General features: G+C 43.3%; 1 protein-coding gene across 1 annotated transcript in view; it reads right to left on the minus strand.

Moving 5' to 3' along the window:
* The window catches only part of SCARA5 (scavenger receptor class A member 5), a 386,619-nt gene that overhangs the window by 171,126 nt on the left and 195,353 nt on the right, over window positions 1–20,140 (minus strand). The window contains exon 4 of the mRNA XM_075860822.1: window positions 5,920–6,594. Coding sequence (XP_075716937.1) covers window positions 5,920–6,594 — 675 coding nt within the window. The remainder of the gene's footprint in view (window positions 1–5,919; window positions 6,595–20,140) is intronic.

Consider the following 20,140-nt stretch of genomic DNA (forward strand, 5'->3'; position numbering starts at 1 on the left):
TCTGCAGAGATGAAACGTGGCTGGAATAAATCGTCACAGCGGTCTGGGCCGGATGGAGAAAAAAAAGGGAAAGTGAACGACTCTAATCAGAGAAAACATCACCTGAGTTAGCGGGGAAAGCGGCGCAGTGCACAGGCAACAATTTAGTAATGTGTCCGTAAAAATTTTGGTCTGTCTGTGAATTTTAGCTCAGTTGTCCAGAAATTTCTGAAGTGGAGGTTGGCAACCCTGGATAGATATGAGGATAGATATGAGGATAGACAGACAGTCAGACAGACAGACAGACAGACAGACAGACAGACAGACAGACAGACAGACAGACAGATAGACAGATATGAGATAGATAGATATGAGATAGATAGATAGATAGATAGATAGATAGATAGATAGATAGATAGATAGATAGATAGATAGATAGATAGATAGATAGATAGATAGATAGATAGATAGATAGATAGATAGATAGATATGAGATAGATAGATAGATAGATAGATAGATAGATAGATAGATAGATAGATAGATAGATAGATAGATAGATAGATAGATAGTGGAGCTGGTAGGTGCAGATATCTGGTGGATATTTCTCTCCTCGGTCTGTGGATTATGGGGGTGACCCCACATGCAGCATCTGTCCTCCAGCTTGTAATGTTTCTGTCTTGTGATATCATCCGCTCAGATCTGTGGCTCAGGATCTCCTCAATTTAAACAACTTGTTCCTTCAGTATTCACCTCGTGTGACCCGGTACAACCCGCCTCAGTTTACGCAGAGACCCCATGTAGTCCTCCTCTGCCCCCCTGTTCTACAGGACTAATTTTGAAGCACATTTAAGTCGTGAAGTCATCTTCTTCTGTCATTTATTTTTCAGTGATATCCGTTTTGGAGAGAGCATGGCGACCATTAAATCTCCCACATGGATTGGGATCGTAACATGGCAGTAATTTAAAGGGTCATTCAACTTAGAAACATGCAGAGTGCAACTACACACCACAGTCCGTACTTCAAACAATTGGCAAAAAAAAAAACTCCTTTCGGCCCCCTCCATTTTGAAGAAAAACCATCAAGAGGTGGGGCTTAGATAAAGGGGTGGAGATTCTCCTGCCCGGTCTCTTGTTGCAGACAGAGGAGCAGTGAGGAGGTTTCTAATGCAGCAAGCTGCCCCTTAACAGAAACAAAGCAGTGCAGCCCCCAATCCCAAGAGGTAACCACTTGAGCTTTAGTTCTACATTGGTGTCTGTCTCAAGTATTTTGGCCTAGACTTGGTTCTTCCTCTGGCTTTGTCTGACCTCCATCTCCTGTTTTTAGTATTGTGTATTCTGATTCCTGTTACCTGACAACTCCACTATGATCTACTCCAGTCTATGGTGCATCCAGTGTCGGCCTCTCTATTGCTGCCCTCCACAAAGAAAAAAAAGTTAACCACAAATATACTGTACATAAAGATATATATGTATACACACACACACACACACACGCACACACACACACACACAAAACACACACACACACAGGAGGCATGTATATACACACACACACACACACACACACACAAACACACACACAGGAGGCATGTATATACACACACACACACACACACACAGTAGACATTTATACCTATACACACACACACACACACACACACACACACACACACACACACACACGCAGACGAGGCATGTATACTCACACAAACACACACACACACACACACACACACACACGAGGCATGTATGTATATATATATATATATATATATATATATATATATATACACAAACACACAGGAGGCATGTATACATATATACACACAGACACACACACAAGGCATGTTTATATTATGAAGAGTCCCTCCTCCTGTCAAAGAAAATTTTCCTTTCGGGTATATAGGCCCAAAGTACACGGTAGAGCAGTGTGCACAGAGCCTGTACAGCAGCACACGGGGAAGGGGGGATATTACTCCCTAGTAAGAACCTGAATGGTCCCCGTGTGCTCTTGTACAGGCTTTGACAGGTTCTGCATGTTCTAGACGAATTGCTCCCTTATACTTACATACAGTGAAGGAAATAAGTATTTGATCCCTTGCTGATTTTGTAAGTTTGCCCACTTTCAAAGACATAAACAGTCTAGAATTTTTAGGTTAGGTTAATTTTACCAGTGAGAGATAGATTATATAAAAAAAAAAAACTGAAAATCACATTGGCAAAATTATATATATTTATGTGCATTGTACACAGAGAAATAAGTATTTGATCCCTTTGGCAAACAAGACTTAATACTTGGTGGCAAAACCCTTGTTGGCACGCACAGCAGTCAGACGTTTTTTGTAGTTGATGATGAGGTTTGCACACATGTTAGATGGAATTTTGGCCCACTCCTCTTTGCAGATCATCTGTAAATCATTAAGATTTCGAGGCTGTCGCTTGGCAACTCAGATCTTCAGCTCCCTCCATAAGTTTTCGATGGGATTAAGGTCTGGAGACTGGCTAGGCCACTCCATGACCTTAATGTGCTTCTTTTTGAGCCACTCCTTTGTTGCCTTGGCTGTATGTTTCGGGTCATTGTCGTGCTGGAAGACCCAGCCACAAGCTATTTTTGATGTCCTGGTGGAGGGAAGGAGGTTGTCACTCAGGATTTGACGGTACATGGCTCCATCCATTCTCCCATTGATGCGGTGAAGTAGTCCTGTGCCCTTAGCAGAGAAACACCCCCAAAACATAATGTTTCCACCTCCATGCTTGACAGTGGGGACGGTGTTCTTTGGGTCATAGGCAGCATTTCTCTTCCTCCAATCACGGCAAGTTGAGTTAATGCCAAAGAGCTCAATTTTAGTCTCATCTGACCACAGCACCTTCTCCCAATCACTCTCAGAATCATCCAGATGTTCATTTGCAAACTTCAGACGGGCCTGTACATGTGCCTTCTTGGGCAGGGGGACCTTGCGGGCACTGCAGCATTTCAATATATTACGGCGTAATGTGTTACCAATGGTTTTCTTGGTGACTGTGGTCCCAGCTGCCTTGAGATCATTAACAAGTTCCCCCCGTGTAGTTTTCGGCTGAGCTCTCACCTTCCTCAGGATCAAGGATACCCCACGAGGTGAGATTTTGCATGGAGCCCCAGATCGATGTCGATTGACAGTCATTTTGAAGGTCTTCCATTTTCTTACTATTGCACCAACAGTTGTCTCCTTCTCACCCAGCGTCTTACTTATGGTTTTGTAGCCCATTCCAGCCTTGTGCAGGTCTATGATCTTGTCCCTGACATCCTTAGAAACCTCTTTGGTCTTGCCCATGTTGTAGAGGTTAGAGTCAGACTGATTCATTGAGTCTGTGGACAGGAGTCTTTTATACAGGTGACCATGTAAGAGCTGTCTATAATGCAGGCACCAAGTTGATTTGGAGCAGTAACTGGTCTGGAGGAGGCTGAACTCTTAATGGTTGGTAGGGGATCAAATACTTATTTCTCTGTGTACAATGCAAATAAATATATATAATTTTGACAATGTGATTTTCTGTTTTTTTTTATATAATCTATCTCTCACTGGTAAAATTAACCTAGCCTAAAAATTCTAGACTGTTCATGACTTTGACAGTGGGCAAACTTACAAAATCAGCAAGGGATCAAATAGTTATTTCCTCCACTGTACATGTGATGGAGCATACCATGTCTTTTCATACAGAATCCAACAGAAAAAAAAACTCTGTTTGAGGTACAGCAAGGACCCATACACTTGTATTATGAGGCCTTAGATAAATAATGATTTGGTAACATTTACTGATAGGCTACATGTAATTCAGACACTGATTGAGATTGCTGGGACTTCTTGCTGGGAGAGAGGGGAAAAAAGAGAACTGCCTCATTTATTGTCTAAAAGTAAAAGATGGCCTATTTTGTCTGGCGCAGGCTACATTCCATACAAATCACATCATAAGGTGTTATTTTATGTTTTATGTTTTGGCAGGGCTTACTGTACGGTATTAAGTTCTAACTTTATAACTTGACTATTGCTACAAAAAAAGATCTGGACAATATACACCAAAATCTGATCTAAAAAGGCCCATACACTTGTATTATTAGGTCTTCGAGAAATAACGTTTTGGATATATGCAACTTAATGGCAGGATGTAATTCAGATACTGATTAGTGTTTGAGATTGCTGGGACTTCCTGCTGGGAGAGAGGGAAAAATAACTGCCTCATTCATTATGTAAAAAGAAAAGACTGCCTATTTTGTGCTATAACCTTACTACTTGGCTATTATTACACACAAAATCTGAATAATATACACTAAGATCTGATCTAAGAGACATACATAGAAAATAAGGGGGAGGAGGTATAACAACATAACAGAACCGTGTCCAGACCTGGTTCATACCATACAACACCCCACATCCTAGGACACTTGTTCTTCTCCCAGTCTTCCTACTCCATGTAGGACAGAAGAATATTGTGACCATTAAGTTCACTCCGACACACAGGGCGGAGATCTTGTGCATGTGTTTAAACAATCCAACGGAAAGAGGAATGGTCAAGTGGCCAACAGGGTCTAATTCTATGGATATCCTTGTTACTTATATATAAAAATAATCTAAATACGTTTTCTGCTCAAACTATATCCATAATGTATGAATTTTATATATATATATATACATATATATATATATATATATATATATAGCTAGACGTAGGCTCCAAACCAGTGAAAAAAGACTATTAAAGAATTAAAGACATGACCAAGTGACACGACTCTTCTCCTGGTGGTAACTGCCAGTGATATGGTATGGACATGGGTATCAAGTTCTTGTAGTGGTATGATATCCCTGGTGCCACTGTCAACAACTGAGAAGACATCCAGGGAGGCCTGGCCTAGGGACACACGTTTCTACTGATCCACTGGTCTGGGAACTCCACCACATATGACATGTAGATAGGACAATGGAATTAATACACCAGGAGGCCAAGTCAGCTTGTTAACTGCTATCCTCTCGTAAAGTGGAACCAGAAGACATAGAAGACAATTACAGCAGAACGTCAACATCTGGTTGTCTGACATAGCACTGATAAGATCTGAGCACAGCATGGCTTAAATGTTTGACTTCTCGGGGCTATGAATTCTGGACGTGTTTCATTGGTTCTGACAAGGAACCAAAAAAAACATAAAAGCGACATCTACAGGTCATGACAATATCACTGTCGTAATGACAGAAAACCGATCTCAACATGCCATTTCATGTCTTGTGCCAAGATGGGTGGGCAACCAAGACCCACACATTACATCTCAAGTGGTCAAGACGAAGGAGATCATTTCTATTTCTTATCTGGTATAATTTCATAGGTTTGACATAAATCCCGTCTCTAAAAAGTATTTTCAGAGGTGAATAAGAGTCTCTCTCTCTCTGGAGGACCTGTCCTGTCCTGTTTTACACAGACAACACATTGATATAAATGGACACTGTGTAATTATACATTTCACCTGTGGTGGCGCTGCAGTGAAATTGAACACTTACTGCCAGGTCTTCTCACAGATGACCTCAAGAGGTCCTGACAAGGAGATACTTTATGATCAGCTTTTTTTCTAGGGACCCTTTTAACAAGTACAGAATGTCCAAAGTTGGGAACTCCTTTAGAGTGTGTATGTTTTCAATGGCGAGGGGAGAATATGTTGCTGCCTGACCCCTGTGGCAACGACTTACCTCCAACATTGGCCATGTTGGATTCCTTCTTTTCAGTGGGATCTGCCATACACATTACATAGTCGGTCGATCCCACCAAAATTGTCAGGATTAATTAACACAGACCCTTTCATATAGTCTAGTTTAAAGGAGGAAGAGCTGATATGCTCTTCTTCAGGTGAGGGTGGACTCTCTTGACTACAGGTTATCGCCCAGTATTAAATATCTAGACATTAGGTGATGACCTACCTCTTACAAACGTGATGTTCTTCAAGGCTATTGAATGCTCCCAGTCTTTCAGGCGCAGATCTTCGGTCACGTTATTGATGAGAGCCATCTCATGCTTTAGCTGCTGTTCCATCACTATATGAAGAAGCCTCGTCTGTCTCGTATCATCAGACACATTGGTTATGAGACCCTGAAGTTCTTGTAACCTTGAATGATGGATTCCTATGTCATAGGAAAAGGTCCCATTTATAGAATTCAAGGTGATCATCAGGTCACTTATCTGCTCGTTGAGTCCTTCGACTTTAGTCGTCAGTGTCTTCAACACGGTGTCATGGTGACCCCACACATAGTGGCTGCTGTTGACTTCTGCTGATAGTCTATAGATGTCCAAGTTGTGCGAGTCACTGATCTGGTTTAGGCGCACACCAAGGCTTGAGACAATTGTGTCTGTTTTGGAGGCCATGTCTTGGACACCATTGAGGTTCTGATCAAGTTTCTGCAAGGATTCTGTCAACTGGAACAATGAGTCTGTATGGTTCTGGAAAAGATCCTGCAGCTTCCAGATATGGTCCATGAAGTCTCCTTTGAAGGTGAGCTGCATGAGCTTAAATTGAAGGTCCCTGTAGCTTTCATTCAGACGATTGACATTGCTGGTTAGCACCTTTAGATCTTCTGGAGCACTTTGAGGTCTCGAAACTAGAGTAAAAAAAAGACAAAAAGATATATGAATTATAAAAATTATATATGTCTAAATACTATATTAACCGGCAGGCACATTGCTCTTGATGATGAAACCCCTCCCCCCCCCAAAAAAAACAACAACTTTGGGACAGCACCTATCCCCAGAATGGGGTTCCCCCGCCCCGTCCAACCTGTGATCCCAAGCTAAGGAAACAACATATTACAGCGAGCTTGGCTGTTTCCACAATCCCGGCCACCTCTCCACTGATTCTCTGCATCGGTGGGGTGGCCAGTGGCAGCTTTACCAGGCGAGACTGGATCAGGGGGACCCCTATTCTGGGGATCGGTGCGGGTCCCAGAAGGGACCCGAATCTGTCAGACATTTAAGGCATGAATGTGGCATAAATGTCTAAGATGTGAATACCCCGTTAATTTAAAATGATTGGTGGGAAGTTCCTATCTAAGTCACATACCGCTTCTACCTAAAGAAAAAGGAACAGCTGTCAGATGACAGCCACTCTTTTCTCGATTTCATTAATAGAAGCAGAATGGGATCAGCCTGTAATTGTCCTATATGTTTTTGTAGAAGCTATCTGGGTCTTCTCACCCAAAAGTCCCATATATGATTTGTGACATGGCGACAGCATGGGAAATTATGTAAACCCTAAACCCTGGCCTCCATCCACAACATATTGAGGTCCTGAGAATTTATTCCAGTAAATAACATTTTCTCTACATTATTATCTTAGAATAATAATCTGAGGACAAGGTTCACCAGAGAAGCGAGTCTGGACACCTTCTGGATGTTGTCTTGTCCTTCATGTGATGATTAGTTACTGAATCCCGGGGAACGGAACTTATTATTTTCCCAATCAATAATGCATCATGGAGTCCGAACATCCGAGGTTACTACTTCTACTTTGTTGTGATGCCAAATGGATTAGGTTATTTAAGTTGAGATAGGAAAACGCTAAAAGGAAAAAAGGCCCCAAATTCCTCAGGAACATTCTCTGACCTAATGCAAAACAGGAGTCACATGTCAAGCGAGCCTGGCCGGGCTCCAAATGCAATTAATGTATATCTTCCGTGAAATAAGACGAAATTTGTACTAGAGCCATTTCCAAGTTTTACTGATTTATTTTGACATGTTAGTGCCGGACCTGCTATGGGCGGCGAGGATGTAGGATTTTTATAGTTTATCCTATATTTCTCCATATATCAGATTGTTCTCGAGAGTAATAGAGGAGGCATTATTTCATTACTGGTGATAAAACTTCCACCAATTGTTTTTGTCAGTCCTAAAATGGCTATAAAAATATTCAAAACATTCAAAATATTCTTCAAAAAGCCCTCGAATGGCCGTCTTGCAGTCCAAGTTCACCACTTTTGGACTATCAAACCCAGCTGATCAAGGGAGCATTTGGTTTATGACGTTTCAATCCCACACAGGTAGAGTAGGACCAGCCCAAGGGTCATACCACCCTATTCTCCAACAAGGGATGTAAGGTGGACTATGTGAACCAGCGTCCAAAAAGGGCCCCATTTAGACCATTGCTATGGGTCCCTTTTTATATATGAACACCTCTTTGATTCCAACATTCTGCTAAATAATGGTTGTTCCTAAAATCACATAGCTTTTGCACTATGGGCCCAAAGCTACAAGCTATGGAGATCCACACATGGGGAGTCCTTTAGTTCAGTTTGACCACATGCCTTTTCCTCATGGGCGGTGCTAACATACTTTTGGCTCCTCCTCACCATAAGGACCTCACCATTTGAAAACAAGGAAGAGCAGAACCAGCCTATACCACCCTTTTCTCCTATAAGTCATGGAAGGTGGAGTTTATGAACCATCATCAGAAGGGGGACCCATTTTGACTTTTGCCATGGGCCCCTTTTTATATATGGATATCTTTCTGAATATTTTGCTAACCTGGGTCAGGAGCTTCAAGCTATGGCTCTGACATGTAGCATAGACATAGTCTCGAGTGCCTCCAGATCTTGGCATCTCAAAAAGACCCCAAAAGATAGAGATCCATTACTTCATCTATAATTGGTGGAAGGGGGGTTGCTAAAGTAAAATGTCCACCCTTAAACATCATTAAGGTTTATTCATCTAAATAGATTTTAATAGGTCGGTTACAGAGCTCCAAAACTCCTGCGCACACATAGAGTTAATGAAACATTTCTGTCTGTGTGGAGTCACCAATAGAGGGAGCTAAAGAGCGTACTGCATACTGTTTATACATTGAACTCAATTCTATCTCTGTATGCAGTAAGCTCCTCAGCTCCCTCTAGTGGTGGTTGCAGGCAATCAGAATTGCATCAAGTAATGTTATTTGGAGCCCTATATATATAATATATATATATATATATATATATATATATATATATATATATATCCAGACCTCCACCTGTATAATAATGCATTAGGAAATAAATAATCACTGAGTGTTAATATTAAGCATTTACTTTGCGTTTGCCATAGGAGGAAGGGCAGTTTGAACGTCAATAATGTTGGGGGTTCTTTACAGTAAGAGCAGCAAAGTTGTAGAATAATCCATCATGAATTGAAGTAATATGAACATCAATAACAGACTAATTTATTACTAATAGTTATTAATAAAGAAATAAAATTATGAGTATAATTTATTCCCGGGTAAGGGAAGGGAGGATAACCCCTATCCATATGTTCTATTAGGACATATAAATGTAATAGGGAGTGGAATAGAGAGTGGTCCCATTGAAGATCCCTCCCTATTAACCAGAATAGAAACTCACAGTAAAGAGCACCTCTTACACTTCCGGACATGGCACCTACCCAGGATAGTGTCCACAGGTGCAATAAGAATAAGTTGAAGTTTGCAGTACTCTTCCCTGACACCAGGGGGAGAAGCATTTTGTCAGATATACAGTCCATTCTTGCATGGTCTTGTGCTGCCCTAGTAAGGGCGATCAGTTATACAAGTCTCCTGCTACAATGAATCAACCAATCACATTATGACGCTAATAACCTGCACTAGAAATATTCCTGTTACCTTGTATATATGATACCCAGTTGCATCGTGGTCTAGAATAAGTCTTAATGTCTTACCACAACCCTACACTCATTATGTGGCCGTAAGGTACAACGTGGTGCAGCCCCAAGACACAGGTAGCTAGCTCTCTAAAGTAGTCTGGCAGAGAGCAATCCTGCTCACACAGCTGGAGGTTTGGTACAATGTATCAGTGCAGACAATAGTCTGTAGATTAAACCCAGCATCTGCACAAATCTCTTTACTGCCCTGGACTCTAGGTCACAGTGATACATTGTAACAAACTGTAGCTGTGTCAGCGGAACTACATCAAGGATGTTCTCTAGTCTCCAAATGTAACATGTTTCCATTTGTGGACAGCAAGCAGAGATCTTGAAAATTGTGAGGAGCTGAAACGCACATTTTCTCTCTATTTTATTGCTCCAATCGTTACATTTGGTCGCTTTCAGGGTCCGTTTTATAGAAAATTTGGCCCTTGTTGCAAATTTTGGTCAGTTATTCTCAAAATTCCTCGTGGTCCAGGGTATTGTAAGGGTTAATTTTAAGTTCCCTGGCGGTCCAATTTACTGGTAAATTCAGGGTTCACTTAGGGTCCCATCCTTAGTGTGCCACCTAGAAGATGGGCGCCATGGGCAGTTGCCTAGTTTGCCCCACTTAAGCCGATCCTGGTTGTATTCATAATGTAATGGCCATCAGTGGCATCGCCGGCAGCACAATCAGTCGCCAGTCACCAGGAACGCGACTCTTATGTTCAGTCCTATCAATCCCATACACAGAAACACGAGGCTCCGCGTCCAGCCAGGAATCTTTAATGTAGTCGGGCACAGCGCCAGCGAAGCACAAAACACAAATGCCTTCATGTAGTCGGGCACAGCGCCAGCGCAGCACAAAACACAAATGCCTTCAAAGTGTTATGTGATTTACTAAGATTGCCTTAACCCCTGCAGCAAGTTAACGGGATACCGACTAAAGCCCTCCAGATGTAGCAGAGCCGAGACTGTTAGATAATCAAGAGCCAAGTTTGTCAGGTGCAGAAAGGTTTAGTTTGTCAGATATAGCAGAGCTACATTTGTAGAGAGGTTGAGTTTGCCAGGTTTTACGAAGCGGAGTTTGTGAAATACAGCAGAGCTGAGTATGTAGATGTAGTAAAGCTGATTTTGTCAGCTGAAGAAGAGATTAGTTTGTCAGGTGTGGAAAGGTTCGTCAGATGGAGAAAGCACTATGTACATGTAGCAGAGCTAATTTGTAAACGGGACGCAGTGCTGGTTTGACAGATACAGTAGAAATTAGTTTGAGCTTGTCGGATGTATTAGAAATACATTTGGCAGAAGTATAATTATTAAATTGGTCAGACGTAGCAGAACTAAGTTTGTCAAAAGTAGAAAGTTTGTGTTTGACAGATTTTTTTTTTTAAAAAGTTGAGTTTGTCAGATGTAGCAGAGCTAAGTTTTACGAGTATAGTATAACTAAATTTGGCCAGACATAATAGTACTGAGTTTTTCAGATGTAGCAGATCTGAGTTTGTCAGATGTATCAGTGAAAAAATATCTAATATAGTAGAGCTAAGCTTGTTAGATGTAGCAGAGCTAAGGTTGTTAGATGTAGTAGTACTGAGCTGTCAAATGTATCTGAGCCTAGTTTTCTCAAGATTATCAGAAATAGTAGAACAGATGTAACAAAGTTGAGCTTCTCAGATGTATTAGAGCTGAGCCTATCACGTGAAGCAGGGGTGAGTTTGTCACATAAAGACAGACTGTGTCATTTGGCAGATCTCTTGGAAGTAACACATCTGTGGTTTACATAGGACTGCAGGTACAACTACATTCTTATTTACCAGAGAGCCGTCAATAAGCATTGTACCACTAAAAAGTTGTGCTTTGCTACATCTGCCGCGATCCCTGTAAAATGAGGTGTGGAACAGAAGTAGAAAATAACAGCTAAATATAGGAGTTTCTGAACCAAGTCCATGATCAGAGCGCAGGTTCCGGACTATAGGGACAGTACTATAAAGTCTCCCGCTTCAGTAGTTCCTATATTTTCCTTTTTAGTGAAGTCTTCACCCCTCAGGCCGTCCCTGGGTACAGGATGAAAGAGAGAGAGAGAGGAAAACAAAAAGCTCTTGCTTAATCCTAGAGAAGTGAATGGGCCAACATTGGGAATCTGAATAAATACAGTTGGCAACAGAATAACTGGATCCCCAAAGATGGCTACTAGGTTACCAACGATGATTATTTAACTACTGGGTCACTAAGGATGGCTACACAACCACTGATCACTGGGGATGGTTATATTACCATAAAGAATAATTGATGAACCACTGGATCACCAGGGATAGCTACCGGATCACCGGGAAAAGTTATATGACCATAAAGGATGATGGATGAAACACTGGATCAACAGGGATAGCTACCGGATCACCGGGGATGGTTAAATGACCATAAAGGATGATTGATGAACCACTGGATCACCAGGGATAGCTACCGGATCACCGGGAAAAGTTATGACCATAAAGGATGATTGATGAAACACTGGATCACCAGGAATAGCTACCGGATCACCGGGGATGGTTAAATGACCATAAAGGATGATTGATGAACCACTGGATCACCAGAATAGCTACGGGATCACCAGAGATGGTTATATGACCATAAAGGATGATTGATAAACCACTGGATCACCAGGGATAGCTACTGGATCACCGGGGATGGTTATATGACCATAAAGGATGATTGATGAACCACTGGATCACCAGGGATAGCTACCGGATCACCGAGGATGGTTATATGACCATAAAGGATGATTGATGAACCACTGGAACACCAGGGATAGCTACCGGATCACCGGGGATGGTTAAATGACCATAAAGGATGATTGATGAACCACTGGATCACCAGGGATAGCTACCGGATCACCGAGGATGGTTATATGACCATAAAGGATGATTGATGAACCACTGGAACACCAGGGATAGCTACCGGATCACCGGGGATGGTTAAATGACCATAAAGGATGATTGATGAACCACTGGATCACCAGGGATAGCTACGGGATCACCAGGGATGGTTATATGACCATAAAGGATGATTGATAAACCACTGGATCACCAGGGATAGCTACTGGATCACCTGGGATGGTTATATGACCATAAAGGATGATTGATGAACCACTGGATCACCAGGGATAGCTACCGGATCACCGAGGATGGTTATATGACCATAAAGGATGATTGATGAACCACTGGATCACCAGGGATAGCTACCGGATCACCGAGGATGGTTATATGACCATAAAGGATGATTGATGAACCACTGGAACACCAGGGATAGCTACCGGATCACCAGGGATGGTTATATGACCATAAAAGATGATTGATGAACCACTGGATCACCAGGGATAGCTACCGGATCACCGAGGATGGTTATATGACCATAAAGGATGATTGATGAACCACTGGAACACCAGGGATAGCTACCGGATCACCAGGGATGGTTATATGACCATAAAAGATGATTGATGAACCACTGGATCACCAGGGATAGCTACCGGATCACCGGGGATGGTTATATGACCATAAAGGATGATTGATGAACCACTGAATCACCAGGGATAGCTACTGGATGGTTATATGACCATAAAGGATGCTTGATGAACCACTGGATCACCAGGGATAGCTACCAGATCACCAGGGATGGTTATATGACCATAAAAGATGATTGATGAACCACTGGATCACCAGGGATAGCTACCGGATCACCGGGGATGGTTATATGACCATAAAGGATGATTGATGAACCACTGAATCACCAGGGATAGCTACTGGATCACCGTGGATGGTTATATGACCATAAAGGATGCTTGATGAACCACTGGATCACCAGTGATAGCTACTGGATCACCGGGGATGGTTATATAACCATAAAAGGATGATTGATGAACCACTGGATCACCAGGGATAGCTACCGGATCACCGGGGATGGTTACATGACCATAAAGGATGATTGATGAACCACTGGATCACAAGGGATTGCTACTGGATCACCGGGGATGGTTCTATGACCACAAAGGATAAAGGTCAAACCACTGGGTCACTAATGATGGCTACAGAACTGCACTGGATCACCAGAGGTGATTATATGACCACAAAGGATGATTGTTGAAGCACTGGGTCAAAAATGATGGCTACACAACTACTAGATCACCAGGGATAGCTACCGGATCACCAGAGATTAATATTAAGCCACTGGGTTACTAAGGATGGCCTTAGAATTGCACTAGATTACCAGGGATAGCTACGGGATCACCGGGGATGGCTATATGACCACCATAGAGGATGAGTCACTAAGGATGGCTACACAACCACTAGATCACCAGGGATAGCTACCGGATCACCGACGATGGCTATATGACCACCAGAGATGACTGTTAAGCCACTGGGTCACTAAGGATGGCTACAAAACCTCTGGATCACCTCAGATGACCATTGGGTCACTATACATAACTACTGAACTATCAGGAATAACTAAAAATCACCAAGAACCAATGAGCAACAAAGAATGGCCACAAAAGATGAACACTAAACCACTGGATCATCATAGAAGAGCGCAACACACTGGATCACCAGGTGACTGAAGCTACACTGGGTCTGAGAACACTGGATCTCATATTGTGTCACTGATCACCAGGAAGATTATACTATGACACGATCGTGGATGAACCTTGTAGGATAACGTCTGATTAGATGAACTTGACCTGTGCCGTTCTTCAACCTTATTGAGATTGGCTCGGACCACACTCACTGCCCCCCGGGTCACCAGGGATGGTTGAGGTTTTTTTTTTGTGGTTTATTATATTTTCGTTGTGTATAATTGGTCACTTGCACAATATAAATAGTTAAGCGTGGCTTTAATTGGGGAAAAAACTTTCCCATGTATTGATGTGCTACAGATGGCAAGTAATGGAGCTTACCACCATGGAGAGTGTTGGCAGTGGTACATGTCCTCGAGGGGTACAATATGTAAATCACAATGCCCATGAATCACCAGCGTGCACCCATCACCCTACTAAATTTCACCATGTAGTATTCTGACCCATTCTTAAAGCGCTTTTCTGGTTTTATATAAATAAATGTTAATCACTATATAAATGAAAAGTTCCACAACTTTCTAATATCCTTTGTGTATCGCTAAACGACCTGGACTCCAAACTGATACATTGTAACAAACTACCAGAGAGATTGTGCAGCTGCGGCTGAGGTGTTTAGCTTGCAGAGCATGGTCTAGATTGGATACAATTGTAACCAACTGAGAGCAGGACTAGATATGTACAGGTTTTCAGCCTCTGAATGCAAATAAGTGTTCTTATTCACTGACAGCAAACAAAGATCTTGAAACCAGTGAGGATTTGAAATAAAAAATATATTAGAAAGTTGTAGAAATGTTCATTTATTCAGTGACTAAGCTTCATTTATATTGTTTTTGTTTTTTTTAAGCTTTATTTATACAGAACCGGAAAATAATTTTAAACCCTTAATGATCAGATATCTCAACGCTGATATAACAATTTTTATTTGTATTGTTTACTTAAATAACTTTTTTATTGCAATTTGGTAAACACTAAATCATCATCATCAATCATCATCATCATCATCACTATTGTACACCCATGCTACGTCACAATAAAATGTCCCTACACATGAGGCCACTTTTTCTCCTGATCCTCTTGTAACTGGGTCCAAGTACCAACAGACATTTTTAATTTTTCATTTCTTTTTAGCTATTTTTAATAGATAACATCATTTAGTCACAGACAGGAGCAAAACCAGACAACTGAGGGCCCCAGTGCAAAACCAGACTGCGCTAACATACCCACCACGTACATCCTCTCTTATCTAAAATAAATGTTGACTGTAAAAAAATACATTGTTTGCTGTTATTTCTCCAGAAAAAAAACCAGTCATACTTTTCCCTACAGCAATGGGTAACATCTCTGATGGTCTAGGGCAGGAAAATGGTTAATGATAACATCCCTGGTGGTCTAGGTCAGTAAAGAGGTTAATAATAACAACAACATTCCTGGTGGTCTAGGTAAGTGAAGGGGTTAATGATAACATCCCATGTGGTCTAGGGCAGTAAAGGGGTTAATGATCACATCCCTGGTGGTCTAGGATAGTGGAGGGGTTAATGATAATATCCCTGGTGGTCTAGGGTAGTGAAGGGGTTAATGATAACATCCCTGGTGGTCTAGGGTAGTAAGTGGTTAATGATTACATCCCTGGTGGTCTAGGACAGTGAAGGGGTTAATGATAATATCCATGGTGGTCTAGGACAGTGAAGGGGTTAATGATAACATCCCTGGTGGTCTGGGGGTAGTAAGGGGTTAATGATTAAATCCCTGGTGGTCTAGGATTGTAAAGGGTTAATGATTACATCCCTGGTGGTCTAGGTAAGTGAAAGGGTTAATGATAACACCCATGGTGCTCTAGGGTAGTAAGGGGTTAATAACATCCCTGGTGGGCTAGGGCAGTGAAGAGGTTAATAATAACATCCCTGGTGGTCTAGGGCAGTGAAAGGTTTAATAATAACATCCCTGGTGGTCTAGGGTAGTAAGGGGTTAATAACATCCCTGGTGGTCTAGGGCAGTGAAAGGTTTAATAATAACATCCCTGGTGGTCTAGGGTAGTAAGGGGTTAATAACATCCCTGGTGGGCTAGGGCAGAGAAGGGGTTAATAATAACATCCCTGGTGGGCTAGGGCAGTGAAGGGTTTAATAATAACATCCCTGGTGGTCTAGGGTAGTAAAGGGCTTAATGATAACATCCCTGGTGATCTAGGACTGTGAAGGGGTTAGTGAAAACATCTCTGGGGGTATAGGGTAGTAAGGGGTTAATAAAAGGGGAAGGTGTAAAATAATTAACTGGCAGATTCTCACTCGTGAAGTGCCCCCTGCTCCAGCACTGAGGTTCTTCACGGTGCCAGTCCCGGAAGCTCCTGCATCGGTCATGCGTACATGGCAGAATCACTTCTGAGGCCAGCGATTGGCTGCTGCGGCACGTGACCGTTACATGGCACTTGACTCGCTGTAAACCGTCCCCTGTCCTGCTAACAATTTTTAAAGTCCCGGATAACCCCTTTAACTATCTGTAAAAGGCTGCAAAACTCCTCTTGCTACTCCATCTGGGACTGTCCATACACGCAGCGTACCAGCAGCCAATCATAGAACAGCCCAGACAACCATAGACACTCAGCGATTGGCTGACTGGGATGATGAAGTGTCTGTATAATCAATGAGAGACCGATAGAAAATGTAAGCGGGGTAGAGGATTAGAGAAGAAAAACACTTGTTTTAACCCCCAACATCTGGGCCCTTGTGCAACTGCACAGGCTTTATGTTTGTCCCTGGTCACAGAGTCACCCAAGCTTCAAACAAATGCATAGCCCCTGCTCACTCCTCCCTCTCTCTCGTGATCCTTCTATTAGGTCTTAAATTCAATTAAATTCAGACCCGAGAAGTGAAGAGCTCGATGGATCAGGTAAACCATGATAAATCCAGAGGAACATCTCCACCAGAGACTTTATAACCATGACTGGAGATCGGCTTTAACGTGTTGTCCTATCAGCCACACCAAGTCCACGGCCCGGATGGGTTTGCCAGCTTTTGAGGCAACGGCGGAGACCTGAGGACTTCCTCTTACCAAGATCCCATCCGAACTCTAGATGAAAGAAGCCATTGTGCAGTGCCGCTGTATACATTAAACGAGCGACTTCTTACCTGCTGATCATATTATATTGTCTACGTGAGATGTCCCTAAAAACACAAGGATCCCATCACCAGGGTGGCATCATGTTCATACATGGCCCGAAATCTCTGGCACAGTCGAATACCGGCACCTCCCGTGCACATTCTAGGATATAAACCCGGGAAATTGCTCCAGATTAGGAGAGAGGAAATATAAAGAGAAGCAGGCGGTGGTCTAGAGCCTGGCACAGGAGGCGGCGTCTTGTCTGGCATCACTAATGTTGGTAAAAAATTCTTGTGGGTTTTCGAGACCCTTTAAGTGAACAGATTTATAACAAATCCCTATAAAATGGGCAAAAACGGCCTCGTCCCGCCAAGCGAGTCCATAAAACCCTCTACCAGGACGGCCGCAGGCGGGGGCTCATGATGTCGTGTGTGGGGGGAATTGGAGCTTTTGCTTTCCGGAGGCTTTTTTTTTTTCTATGTTGGGATTTCTTGGCTGCTTTGAGGGAAGAGATTGGGATCCACTTACAACATGGGCCCTGGGAGGTGCGGGGGCCCGGCGACCAAATAAGCTCGTTCCAAAGTCTGAAATTTGATATTCAGTACTTGGTTACCACGAAATCTGTGTGACTGATATGTACGGTGATATAAATAAAAATGAGGTCAAGGGGAAGTCATCAGAAATCTGAGTGCAGCTCTGGATGTGACTGGAGTATAAGACATGATGTAACTTAAGATCAGTACAAGAGAAGTAAAGTTACCGATTGTTATACAGGGAATCAGCTCAGATGAGATTTTAGGAAGGAGTTCATGTCGTCAATTAAAGGCAGTCGCCCCTGGGCCCTGGTCACTGAGGGGGCCTGAGGGACCCTATACCACGATGGAGGTCACCAGTATTATAAATGTTTCCCTTTTCCTCTACTAAACTGTTATATTCTATTCACCCCTATCTGATTCTAGGAAAGCTGAGTGTCACCCATCGCTCCCAGAATACATCTTTTTGTGGGGATATTAGTGGAGGATGTGAAATTAAAAAACAAGGCAAATCTTTTATCCAGGAGTCTGAGAAAGCTCAGTGTATAGTTGTCAACAGTCCTGAATTTGCTGGGACTGTCCCTATTTTTTAAGGGCAATGCCCACATTTAAAATTTAGAGGTTTGAATTATGCGGACTGAATATTGTCCAGTCACGCCCTAACAAACCACGCCCAATAACAAGGCGCAGCCTGAAACTATGTCTGATAAGGCACGGCCTGATAAACCACGCCCCAATAACAAGGCACGGCCTGATAAACCACGCCCAATAACAAGGCACGGCCTGATACACCACGCCCAATAACAAGGCACGGCCTGATACACCACGCCCAATAACAAGGCACGGCCTGATACACCACGCCCAATAACAAGGCACGGCCTGATACACCACACCCAATAACAAGGCACGGCCTGATACACCACGCCCAATAACAAGGCACGGCCTGATACACCACGCCCAATAACAAGGCACGGCCTGATACACCACGCCCAATAACAAGGCACGGCCTGATACACCACGCCCAATAACAAGGCACGGCCTGATACACCACGCCCAATAACAAGTCACGGCCTGATACACCACACCCAACAACAAGGCAGGGCCTGATACACCACGCCCAACAACAAGGCACGGCCTGATACACCACGCCCATTAACAAGGCACGGCCTGATACACCACGCCCAACAACAAGGCACGGCCTGAATATTGTCCAGTCACGCCCTAACAAACCACGCCCAATAACAAGGCGCAGCCTGAAACTATGTCTGATAACAAGGCACGGCCTGATAAACCACGCCCCAATAACAAGGCACGGCCTGATACACCACGCCCAATAACAAGGCACGGCCTGATAAACCACGCCCAATAACAAGGCACGGCCTGATACACCACGCCCAATAACAAGGCACGGCCTGATACACCACGCCCAATAACAAGGCACGGCCTGATACACCACACCCAATAACAAGGCACGGCCTGATACACCACGCCCAATAACAAGGCACGGCCTGATACACCACGCCCAATAACAAGGCACGGCCTGATACACCACGCCCAATAACAAGGCACGGCCTGATATACCACGCCCAATAACAAGGCACGGCCTGATACACCACGCCCAATAACAAGGCACGGCCTGATACACCACGCCCAATAACAAGTCACGGCCTGATACACCACACCCAACAACAAAGCAGGGCCTGATACACCACGCCCAACAACAAGGCACGACCTGAAACACCACGCCCAATAACAAGGCACGGCCTGATAAACCACGCCCAATAACAAGGCACGACCTGATAAACCACATCCAATAACAAGGCACGGCCTGATACACCACGCCCAATAACAAGGCACGGCCTGATACACCACGCCCAATAACAAGGCATGGCCTGATACACCACGCCCAATAACAAGGCATGGCCTGATACACCACACCCAATAACAAGGCACAGCCTGATACACCACGTCCAATAACAAGACACGGCCTGATACACCACGCCCAATGACAAAAATCAGCCTGATACACCACGCCCAATAACAAGGCACTGCCTGATACACCACGCCCAATAACAAGGCAAGGCCTGATACACCACACCCTGCCAAAGTTGAAGTGCCCCTACATTTTTTTTAAAACCCCAAAATAAATACAGACACCAGATCATGCCCCCAAAATAAATATAGACTGCAGGCAGACCCCAATATAAATTGAGACCCCAATGGCACCTAGTACCCTGGACACATGCCCCCTCCCC

This window comes from Rhinoderma darwinii, chromosome 4 (genome assembly GCF_050947455.1).
Source record: "Rhinoderma darwinii isolate aRhiDar2 chromosome 4, aRhiDar2.hap1, whole genome shotgun sequence".
NCBI classification, from domain to species: Eukaryota; Metazoa; Chordata; class Amphibia; order Anura; family Rhinodermatidae; genus Rhinoderma; species Rhinoderma darwinii.